A 12701-nucleotide genomic window follows, 5' to 3' on the forward strand; every position below is an offset into this window, starting at 1 on the left:
ACCTCGTGTTCGTTGTTATTTTCATAAGAAAAATAAATTAAACTGTTTAAATTCGTCTCGTGAATGCGTTGTGAACAGCTTTACAAGCTCACGTTTGTTTTCCTTCAGCGCTGAATGCGATTTAATAGTTATTTATAATTCAATAGTTTTGACAGCTGATGCTAAATAATCAGTCGCTGCGAAGTACATTGGCGGGAAGACGTATTTATATTTATTTTTGTATAATTTCTTTTACATCAGTGAAGTGTCGTGATGTGATACACTTTATATATAATTAATGTTAATATTTGGATTATTCATCGGTTCTGTTTTATATATTATAAGAACATTGTTTCGAAGGCGACCGCAACAGGATTTTTTAAAAGGTAAACTATCATTTTAAATTTATTTCGTGTCTCTATTTCGTATTCTATTCTCAAATATCAACCGTTATAATATTTACCATATGTTTTAATATTCTATTAGCATAATACGTTAGTTTCACTTTTAAATTTATAAAATGTTTTAACCTGTTAAAATAACAAAATTACCGGACACATCGTGTGACTTCCACGAGTTCATAGTCACAGTTTATTTCCATTGAATAGTACATACATTATAATGTAACTTATAATAGTATTATTTTGCATGTTAATTTATTTTTGATTTGTCTCTTACGTCGTAAAACATTAGGGCCGTGACTTGATAATAAAAATTAATTACACTGTGTAGAATAAAAAGCAATATTTATATTAATTTTATTATAGCCGTCGATTTATTATAATATATTCGTGTTATGATCTATATCGAATGCCTTTACTTATATGCAAACTATGACGTATTAATAAAATATGTTCAAATACATTTGGAAGCCAAACCTGGAACGTTAGGTTTAGGATATAACGATTAGGGTTATATGCTAATCTAATAAAGCTATTTATAACAGATTCATAAATCATAAAGCTATAAAACCCGCTACATTAATAAATAGCGTTATGAATTTTAAAAGATGTTAATTAACTATAATAACTTATTTTTTCAATGTCATGTTTTTTTTAATGACAGCTGTTTTATTAGGTCTTTTAAGAAGGAAATAAAAACAAATCGGTTTTTAGAACGTTTTATTGAGGTTTAAATTGAAAAAATGCACAAATTTTATGCTAATTATGAAGAATGTGTTGGAACTGTAGAACAATCACCGATTCTATCATCGCAAACGCCGGGCACGAGTTGACAGGTCTGGAGCCTGATTGATTGTTTATATTTTACCAAAAACACTGCAGTTAAATACAGATAGAAAGTTTGTCCCAAATAACGCGATAAGCAATGATAAGATATATAACGAATTGGACTCTCATAGTTTGCTATTTATCGCGTAGATAACAAAACTTCTTACCAACTGTATAATCGAATTAGGATCATCACATGTCTATGGCTATGGTTTATTATCTGTGGTGACTCTTTCTAACTGTTGTTTGAATTAGTGGATTTTAGAAGTATTTTGTGAAGATTATATAATAAGATTGATTTTAGGTAGATTATAAGCCATAATTTTTTTTTTTAAATTACCCGACATTTTGTATCAACTATTGCTAGAGTCTTAACGCTCGTTGATGATGGTTGTAATCCACATATCGAATTTTCTCGGTATATTTCCTTTGATTAACTCCTATAGAGCAATGGAGAGGGTTATGCTAGGAGTTAAGCTCACCTAAGGTCAGGTTAAGGTTAAGGTCACAGTATCGAAGAATTGCTCGTCTGAAATGGCAGTGGGCGTGACACATCGATTAATCGATAGCTGTTGAAGCCGAATAGTTAGGATATAGTTAAGTTTACTAGATGCGGATAGCGCAAGACTGAGACTGCAAGACCGCCGGACTGGGGCATGCCTTGGTCTTGCAGGGGGGGAGGGTGTCAATTGCCTAAAAATAATAATAAGAAGGTATTATCTATACTGTCACTTATTAAAAGAGAAAGGACGAATAAAAGTGTTCATTCTGTATTATTTTATATATAATGTTTTATTCCGTAGATCGTAGATATTTTGACTTGATGTCGTCAAATAAAACACTCAGGGGTTCTCGGAGTGCCTTCACCGGTTTAAGCTCAAGGAGGACCCCTCGTGCTTCTGTGAACCGGGCGTGGACCAGATCGTGGTCCGCCTGGTAGCCCACTGTCCCGTATTCGGAGGACTTCGAGTCGACTCCGAATACCGGTTAGGCAGTAAGGTTAGCGAGGACTCTATGGCCTCGCTAATCAAAGACAAGGAAGCAAGAACATCGTTCCTAAAAATGTGCAGAACGATTAGGGAAAACGTGATAAAAAGAAACAGGAGCTAAAATGCTAAAATTAAAAAATTGTAAAATGGGCAAGTAAATAAAATGATACATATAAAAATGTATACCTAGAATAGATCAAAAATGTGATATACTCGTATATAGAAATTGTAATAGTTAAGGTATAAGGAGAAGAAAGAATGGTATCGAATAAAAGGAAAATTGAATATGAAAGGGAAAGAAAGAAGAATTGTAGATATAAAAGATAATTAAGTAATGAAATATAATAGTCCTCCTATTATATTTCATAACTTTACGATAGAAGAGCGTGAAAATAAAAATGTTACATGAAAAAAAAATTATTAAATATAAACAGTCTTTGTCCCAAAATAGATAAAGGTACTAGGGGTCCCCATAGCGGCGGCCATAAATAAAACACTCATTTAGACAAATATCAAACAATTTTTCGTACGATTTTACCTCACCATGCTTTCATGCAATGTTGATGTAAAAAAAAAATTAAAATATGGTTTGATGCACACTGAAACTCTGCCGAAGTATCGGTTTATTGAACCTTGTATTATTTAGAAATAAATATATTTAAATAACTTTTAAGTTAAACGGTTTTTTGATACCCATATTGTGGTGGTTGTGGAAAAATATGTACCCAGTCCGCCATATTGGAACGGCGTCCATCTTGAATTTGAAATTTTGACATAATCATCGTGTTTTACTAGTGCAGCCCTTTCATTTGATACCCATATTGTGGGGGTTAAGGAAAAATACGTAATCCGCCATTTTGTATCGGCGGCCATCTTAGATTTATAATGTTATTGATTTTATTATATTGTATTGTCATCTAAATTAAATGTGTGTACCAAATTTCAGATCAATCTGACAACGGGAAGGTGCTTAAATTTCAATTCCTAATTTTGATCCAAATAAATTCCGTACGGGTCGAACTAAATAAAACCGTTTAAAAAGTAATACTGTGAACTCTAAGCTTTTAACTCTTCGTCGGAAGAGTTCAAGGAGCGAAAGGTTCCGCGAACTATAAAATAAAATAAGGCATCGTATTACAAAGCCTGCATATGACATTGCGACGGAGGTGGAAAGCTTACCTGATCATGTCAATATTAGTTCGGCTTCTTATATGCTATGCATACGGAGTTCACGTGAGAATACTCCATGTTGCTGGCCACTACAGATAAAATACTTTTTAAATTATTGCGCATTAAATTTGAAATTCGAACGCCGATTTGAATTCGGATTCTAGCATAACTTATAAATAGTGTTTCAGCATGGGACTTTTATTTGTATCGCAATCGAAGATGAACAAATAAGTGCACAGTTTTGAAGGTTCCGTGGGTGTCATAGGGCAGAGCGGTGAAGGCACTTACCGTTACACCTCTTTTAAGGTAGCAAGGCTCTAGGGCTCCCTGGAAAGCCTTGGCTCGGGCCGCTACTTATTACAATTGCATCGGGGAAGCCGTCAAGTTCTTAGATTGCTTCGGTAGACGGTGCATGCATGATCTGTCATTGCCATATGGTATATTAGTCTATTAGGCCACTAGTATAGTATTTAGAGAAGTAAGTACATAACATATATATTTACAAATATATATGTTATGTACTTACTTCTCTAACACACACAAGTATATATATATATATATATTTATTTATATATATATATATATATATATATATTTATATATATATACACATATTTATATATCTAACTGGTTCAGTAACATGCAACATGGGGGCGATAGCGAGTCCAGAAGCAAATTGAAGACTTGTTATGTTATAAGTACCTGACTTTAAAATATTACGTATTCTAATCGAAAATAAAAATGATTTAATCTAGCTGTTTAATATATTTTTATGGTGTCCTTCCTTCTCGAGTCGTTGTCCTCTATGATGAGACTCGTGATCCTGGATATGGAGTAATCTGTTTCTTCACTACGCTATTCCTGTTCCTGTCTTTCTCATATTGGAGAAAGGGATTTGGGAAAGGTTGCAAGAAGTATGTCTTAAATAAAGACATTACTTGGCTAATGTCTTCAGAAAGAGGAAAGCTATGACGGAAATGACAATAATAATGATTAAAGTCATTAATACACCAACGGTCTTATTGGGAAAGTAGGGGGGTTTTGGACATCCTACGGCTGAAATGACGATGATGAAATACATTAAAACATCACCGTTCATTTTGCAAATCTATGGACAAGGTCTATGCCCAGCTGTGAACCTGGGGATAATATGACGTTTTAATACATCACTGGTCTTATTGGAAAAGTAGGGGGAGGCCTAAGTCCAGTTTTTGACATCCTACGGCTGAAATCACGATGATAAAACACATTAAAACACCACCGCTCTTATTTAAAATCTATGGGGGAGGCCTTTGCCCAGCTGTGGGTGTCTTACGGCTGACGAAAAACACATTAAAAGATTATAGCTTTCAAGTATAAATAATTAACTTTAAAAGCAGGCATGAATTTTTTTTATCTAAATTGTTCAGAATTTATGTTTTAGAAAAACCTACATGTATAATGCGAAAATTATTGAAATAAAAATTCCAGTCACAAATAAGTGTTTTGATAAAATTTTTGTAAATCATATGCCTTATGTCCAAAGTTCGTCGAGTATGTTGGACTCTTTGCATCGAAACCGCGGTTAGAATTATATGTCGTTGTTGAAAGAATAATTTTGTTTCCTAATTTAAAAAAAAAATACAATAAAGCCGTCGTTGACTTCAGCAAATATATGCTGAATATTTGACCCCAGGATCATACGGTGGTCTTATTTTAAATCTTCATTGTTACCGCAGCGCGCGGTTCCCGCCATTACTAACGCAACACAGATTAAATATGCTATTTAATTAAGTTTTTTTTTTAAAAATCTGGAACATAAAATTGTAACAAAAATGAATCGGTCGAAATATACAAATATTGTTTTTTGATACTTTTTGACATAATTATATCAGATATACCAAGATCACATAATTAGCTCGAAAAATCCAATGTCTAAAGTGACCTAAAAGTTGTCGAAAGACAACCAGGAGGTGCAGCATAGGTAAGCCTGTACCGAAAGAAAAAATATTTAAAACTGAAAAGGGTAGTGGTGAGTCTGGTCTGATTTTACACCGCAGCCTGGTACTCCCTTGATGGTGGTAGTTACCAGCAGCACGATCTCTCAGGCCTGTTCAGGCGGCAGCAGTTCGAAACGAGCAGCACTGGTAGCAGACAGGATGTGCTCGTGCCGGTGCGAGGTACGAATAGATCCAACCTCAACGACCGAAGGTTATTTTAATTATAAAACTTGCACCCCATTAGAGTTAAAGGCGATATAAAGATTGTGGCGTTATATTAAAGATACTTCGAGAATGAAGTTGAAGAACCGAGACAAGAATTTATAAAGTAAATTCGTATTAGCTTTGGCGCATGAGACCTCATATAGCTGGTGAACGCAACCGACACAGAGAGAGTTCGTCGGAGCGTGAGACGTCACCAAGCTAGTGAACGTGACCGAAGCCAGGGTCCTTCTCGCTGGCAATGGGTAAACTGCTATGGCTGGTGCGCGGGCGCATTGGAATGTTTGTTTTAAAAACAAAGATCCGCTGAACTTATAGCACGCTTCCAGGACCCCACGCCACTTTAGATGTACAATGCCCCGACAAGTGTTCAAATATTTTTGACCGTATTGTAATTTATGTGACATTTCTCGCGTATATGTTTTTTTTTGTTAAAATTTTAACCCTTTATAGCCTGATTTACGAAAGTGATTTTTTTTAATATTACTGTGTTTGCTTGAGGGTCTAGATGAAGGGAAAAATAGATATATTTTTTTTAATTTCGTTGGAAAGAATATTATACAACAGTAAAATTCGTACAGCCAACCTATTAAAAAAAACTAGTAGTAATGTGAACATTCGGTTTAAAAGATTGGTATCAAAATTGAAATTCTAGGCTATTATGGGTTAATTAAGGCATATGAGTCGTTAACATGTAACGTTACAAGCCCTCCATTAGAAGTACCAAGGACATGGTAAAGATCATGGGATGTCGCTGAACGCATCGCAAAATGGTCATGGTGGTGATTTTTGGGAGAAGTTTTCCTTGCAATAGGGGTCTATCGACTGACATGACGGTGATGAAGCTCTTAGATCAATTTTGTAGACCCTACATCTTCTTAGAGCCTCTTGTTGAGATCTCGGTCTCGGCTTTGGTAGTCACTCTTCTACTCATAGGCTCCTGGGAGAACCGACCCTCGACTTGGTCAGTTGTTAGTATTTGGCTAACATTATTACCATTTTATATAGCTTTAGAGAGAAGTCATATCAGATCATAGACGCGCACTGCAAGGCCAAATATATCTATGGGGAGATATACCATAATCGCCAGACTTGGTAGGCGGGTTGGCGATCGCAGTATGGTATAATACGCAGAGGACGCTGCTGATCATCCTCTGGAACCATTTCTGTGAGCTGAGGTTATCTATCAGGGTGACCGGAAAATAACGTCGTTTACTTAAGTTAAATTCACACGACTACATTTTTAACAAGTTTTTATTTATCATCAACAATATATTCACCTTCGTTATTAACAACCTTTTGCCCTCTAGTATATAACTCAATGCCGTAGCGGTAAAAATCAATCAGTTTTTCTGTGATATATGACGACACAGACAGAAACGATATTACTTTCCGGTTCCCCTAATGCATGTATGCACAGACCGCGGCCCGTCGGTCGAATACTGGTGGCCCGCCGACAGCAAAAATAATACTCTCGTACATTCGAAAAATATTGAATTCTATTTCAGAATAAAACCAAAAAAATTTAATTACCTATACTTCTGGCGGCTGGCCCGCCGTTAGTTCATGATTTGCCCGAGTGGCCCCTAGTCTTAATAAGTCTGTGCAACCATGCCCTAAATATTCCACCGTTGCGCTACCACTGGTAACTAAGAGAAATGTTTATTTATAATTATCTGTATTTGTTCACCCCTGTAGACTGGCCAGTAAAATCCAGTACAAAGTCTACACGGACATTTCCATAGCACAGTTCACATTTGAAACGTCCTCTATTTCACTTCCTAAGTCGTATCGCGTCCTTTTTAACCTTCAGTGTTGCATGCGCCTCGCGAATGCCGCTGTCACTTGAGCTTTGACATACGATAAACCACAGATAACCTATAATTAATTATAAACCGTGGCAACACGTCTCGTTTGTTCAATTAAAAATGATATTTTTTATCTCCTAACCCTATATTTTAGAAATAATTTCCATAATTTTCTATATATACATTGAACTATATATATATTTTTAAACGGTTTTATTTAGTTCGACCCGTACGGAATTTATTTGGGTCAAAATTAGAAATTGAAATTTAAGCACCTTCCCACTGTCAGGTTGATCTGAAATTTGATACACACATTTAATTTAGATGACAATACAATATAATAAAATCAATAACATTATAAATCTAAGATGGCCGCCGATACAAAATGGCGGATTACATATTTTTCCTTAACCCCCTCAATATGGGTATCAAAGCTTAGTATTTAGACTCACCCAAAATTTTATATCAATTATTGCTTCCGTTGTATCCCTCATTGATGAGGGTTCTGACTCTCATGAGGAGAAGATGTCTCGGCAAAAAGGTGTTTTGTTATATTTCTCCTTATTATTAACAAGAAAGCAAAGGAGAATGCTATGCTCGGAGTTTCTCTGTGAAGAATTATTCATCTGAAGTGGCAATAGTCGAGGATCGTCGCTCATGCAAAATATGGCCGTTGAACACAAGCAGGCATTTAATGGATTCAGGCGTTATTTTGCGGAAGTCCATCCTAAGTAAGAAAAGGACCAATATTTAACCACTTCCGCACATGCAGTGGTAGTCGTGCAATAAAGTGCACCGCCCGCCAGCCCGCTGATAAATGCGCGTGCGGTAAACAATGCGAAAAACAACTACCACCGTTAAATCACTCAACACGTGTTTCACCCCTCCACGGGGCATCTTCAGGAAAATTGTTACACCGATTAGCGCCAAGCACAAAGTATATAGTATTGTAATATAATTAAGGTCGCGACTGGATGCGGGTGATGCAAGACCTATTATTTTGGTGGTCTTTGAAGAAAGCCTATATCTTGTAATGGGCGTCTATCTGCTGAAAAGAGTGACAAAAAAACATTCCTTTTTTGTAAATATTACGTTAATTATACTCTGCAATGGTCATATAAGGCTGTCAAGTTAAAATTAAAAGCCTATATAAAAAATAAGGATAAAAAATGTTATTATTTTCTTATAATCCTTTGTTTACACTGACAACCTATCAGTTAAGATATGAAGGCTGAAAATTTTTAATCAGTTATCAATACATGCAGGGATTAAAAACCAGCGGCCCGTTAAGCTTGCGGCCCGCCAAGTATTTTCCAAATTTAATTTATTTTATCGATTTTCTCTCAGCTATATATATTTATAAAATTAATTATCATAAAATGACAGTACATACAAAATTGAAACAATTAAACTAAAGTAAAAAAGGACCAATATTTAGCCACTTCTACACATGCAGGGTCCTTTTTTTACTTAGGATGGACTTCCGCAAGGTAACCTGTAAACGCCTGATTCCATTAAATAATTAAACAAAATTAATTGCGATTAAAACTGAATGATTTATGATTAGAAAGCTACATACGTGTAGTTACCTCTTCAATTCTGACTTATTTTAATCAGTTTTTATCAAAAAATAAATTAGAACTTCACTTCGTTCTACTATTATTTTCCTGCCTATTCTAAATTTTGCATTAAAATATGCACGCGAAATATATATTTTTAATTCTAATGTATTTTAAATAACGTTTTAAGTGTAAATATGTGTTATATTATGTGCAGCCCAAAAAAAAAAACATAAAATCGTAACGTTGATTAAAAAGGTTGGTCACCCCTGATCTAATGTATTTAAAAATTACTGGCAACCCGCTTCACAAACTTAATACCCCCGCCCCCCCGCTCCCTCAACCCCCTTGCGGGTGGAAATCTTCAGCCTTCTGACTCTTAGCTGACTCGTCTCTGACTTCAGCGAAAGGTATATTATAACTAAATTTCAAGGCTCTAAACCAGTGTTTCCCCCCGTCGGGCCCACTCCCACAAGGGGGCAATTCGAAAGTGAACTTGAGAGGAGTTAAATCCTTTCGTTTTAATATAAAAAAACATATGTTACATAAGGTGGGCGTAAGAATTTTAGACAGTAAGGAGGGGCCTGGCATATTAAAGGTTTGGAAATACTACTCTAAGTCTTGCATCTCCAGAGATATTGTACTTAGTTTGTGTAAAAGTCGGAAATCTCTTATATAAATAAACATAAGGTTAAGTTATACCTGAGTTCCCCGAACTTTTTTGTGTCGTAGACCCGTTGCCATTTTTTTCCGTGTTGGGTAGACCCCCTACTTACGTGATATTGATTTCCTGTAAATTTCTAACTGTAGTGAAGTTTAGTGTTAAAAACTTGAAGTAAAAACACATGTTAATTTATAAATTAATTAATTGAATTTAAATTAAAACTACTCAACATTAAATTTTGTATCTGTAATGTAAAATATACGTAACATTAAACAATTTTTTTACTTCATAGATACTTTTATGCATAATGCAAATGTTTTGATATTATAAGATACTATGATGTAAGAAATAGGCACTATCAGTGTATGTGTTGAGACAGTGGCGTAGCTATGGTATTTGGGGCCTGGGGCAGATTGGGGCTTGGTGCCCCCCCCCCCCCCAATGAGTTTAAATAATTTCAAAATTCAGAACAGAATGTAGTTAATATATATATATTTTTTGGTTCAAAATAATAATAAATATATATAAAATAACATTAGATCTTGATAAAATTTATTGTGAAAATTTAAAACGAACACTCCTCGATTTTTGGCCTGCAAAGTCATTAATCACATGTTCTATTGACATAACTGCAAGATTATTTAATCTATTATGTGACATTGTTGGTTTCGATATTCTTTTTATGTTATTTACTTTAAATTATGGTTTTAATTTTTCTTTTAACATTTTATTATTCATCATTCAAAAAAAAAATTACAAAAAAAAAAATTTTAACTTTGGTGCCCCCCCTGCTTGTGGTGCCTGGTGCGGCCGCCCCGCTCGCCACCCCCTAGCTACGCCACTGTGTTGAGATCCACTATCGTGGACTACCATTTTCATTTCATGGACCCCCAAATTTTTTTTCGCTGACGTAGACCCCTTGCAGGTTGTCATAGACCCCTAGGGGTCGATTTAGACTACTTTGGGAATCACTGAATTATACCATCGGGGTATTTTAAGAATGTCATCGTAAGAACGAATAGACGTCTACTGCAAGACATAGGCATTCATAGTTAAATTTTGTTGACGATACATGTACATACATAAACATGAATGTTTATCTGTATGTCCTTTATAGCAGGGGTGAGCAACCTTTTTTAGTCGGAGGCCGCAGTTTAAAAAAACAGTGGGCCGTGAAAAAAAAAAGTATATATTCAAGGTTCAAACCATGTTCTAAACTTAATTTATGTTCGTAGTCAACTGATTTACAATTAATTAGACACTTTTATTATCTTTAAAGCCTTGATTCTAGCATTTTTTTTTAAAATACAAAAATAAATTAAAATTTACTTGCCTCGAGGGTTGCTCATCCCTGCTTTATAGCATCGAAAACTATGCTATTGATCATGTGATCATCTATAGCAAAGTTGTTGTGCATGAGTTCACAAAGGTTTCTAAGTTGGTATGGCCAATTTTCGACAGATGGTGTCACTGTCAGAGAAATGAAGTTCATATATCGCCGCGACAGTTCATGCTGCATTTGAATTGAAACGAAAGCAGCGAAAGAATGGCGTTTTGAGTTGTGAGTGACATAGGAATTTATGTTAAAAGCGGACTTTATTCCTGCTTCTTCTACATGATTATAATACCTTGTGAAGCAGTGTAATATATATATATATATATATATATATATATATATATATATATATATATATATATTACATATTATTTATATATATATTTGTTACGTATCTACCTACCTATCTACCTACCTACCTACCGAAGTAATGCCTAGCGGCCATGGCGCGGGGACCAGGGATACCGAAGAAAGAGGATTGTTTTTAGTCGGTATTGACGCCTAGATTGAGTCCGACATACGGGGCACCAACATCAGGCCCTATGATACGTAAACGTATTTTTAAACCTCTTCGAGAAAAAAAAAACATACCTACATACTATCTATCTATCTAAAAATACTATGAATTTTATCTTTATCTATATTTTTTTAAAATTCATGTTTGGCTTACATAATGAAAAAAAAAATTATCTAAAAAATTTTTGTTTAAACACACGCGACCAAAGTCGCGGGGCGCAATTAGTAATAAATATAATAAAATTTGTTATCATGCAATTGACAGTTTTATCTTGGTACGTAATTAAATGTATTGTCGGAGAAAGAAATGCGATCTATTTTAATAAAGGAATACCAACCGGAGGATGCCTTTGCGAAGGCGTCCCATTGAGATCTTTAAGAGGGAGTTCAATACGTGACTGAAATTCCTTTTAACCATTACTTATCGATATATTATCGATAATTATACTCTCTTTAATATTTTATTTATTTACATTATCACCTACACAGTTTCATTTAAATCAGAGTTCCCCAAACTTTTTTGTGTCGTAGACCCCTTGCCATGTTTTTCCGTGTTGGGTAGACCCCCTACTTACCTGACATTGATTTCCTGTAAATTTCTAACTGTAGTGAAGTTTAGTGTTAAAAACTTAAAGTAAAAACACATGTTAATTTATACATTTATTAATTGAATTTAAATTAAAACTACTCAAAATAAAATTTTGTATCTGTTATGTAAAATATAAGTAACATTAAATAAAATAACATAAGCAATAAGTCAATATTTTTAGTGAGAAGGATGAACCTGATGCTTTAATTAGAAATTATCAACATTTGGCGTCAATTTTGTAAGGGTCAATCTTAAATCTCCTCGCCTAATGATGTCCAGTCTGTGGACACCTATTTTCATTTCATGGACCCCAAAATTTTTTTTCGCTGATGTAGACCCCTTGCAGGTTGTCATAGCACTTTGGGAATCACTGATTTAAAGTGATCACTCAGAAGAGACTAATCTGACACTGTAACGTTGCAAGTTAACGTCCCATAAATCTTAGTTAAAATTTTAACCAAAAAAATATAATCACGAGAAACGTCTCATAAATCGCAATACAGCAAAAAATTGTTCAACCCTTAGCGGGTAACGGTACGTCTCAAGTGGCGTGGGGTCGTAGGAGCATGCTATTGGTTTAACGGATCTTTGTTTTTATAACAAAAATTCCAATGCGCCCGCGCACCAGCACACAGAGTTTACACGAGTGCTTGGGAGAAGG

General features: G+C 34.9%; 1 protein-coding gene across 1 annotated transcript in view; it reads left to right on the top strand.

Moving 5' to 3' along the window:
• The first annotated feature begins 63 nt into the window (after positions 1–63).
• ACC (acetyl-CoA carboxylase) overlaps positions 64–12701 on the top strand; it is a 106821-nt gene continuing 94183 nt past the window's right edge. The window contains exon 1 of the mRNA XM_068766012.1: positions 64–365. Within this exon, the coding sequence (XP_068622113.1) occupies positions 278–365 (88 nt within the window). The 5' untranslated portion in view covers positions 64–277. The remainder of the gene's footprint in view (positions 366–12701) is intronic.

This window comes from Battus philenor, unplaced genomic scaffold (genome assembly GCF_028537555.1).
Source record: "Battus philenor isolate CCGP_79_NKW_IND1 unplaced genomic scaffold, ilBatPhil1.0.hap1 SCAF_20, whole genome shotgun sequence".
In the NCBI taxonomy this organism is placed as follows: domain Eukaryota; kingdom Metazoa; phylum Arthropoda; class Insecta; order Lepidoptera; family Papilionidae; genus Battus; species Battus philenor.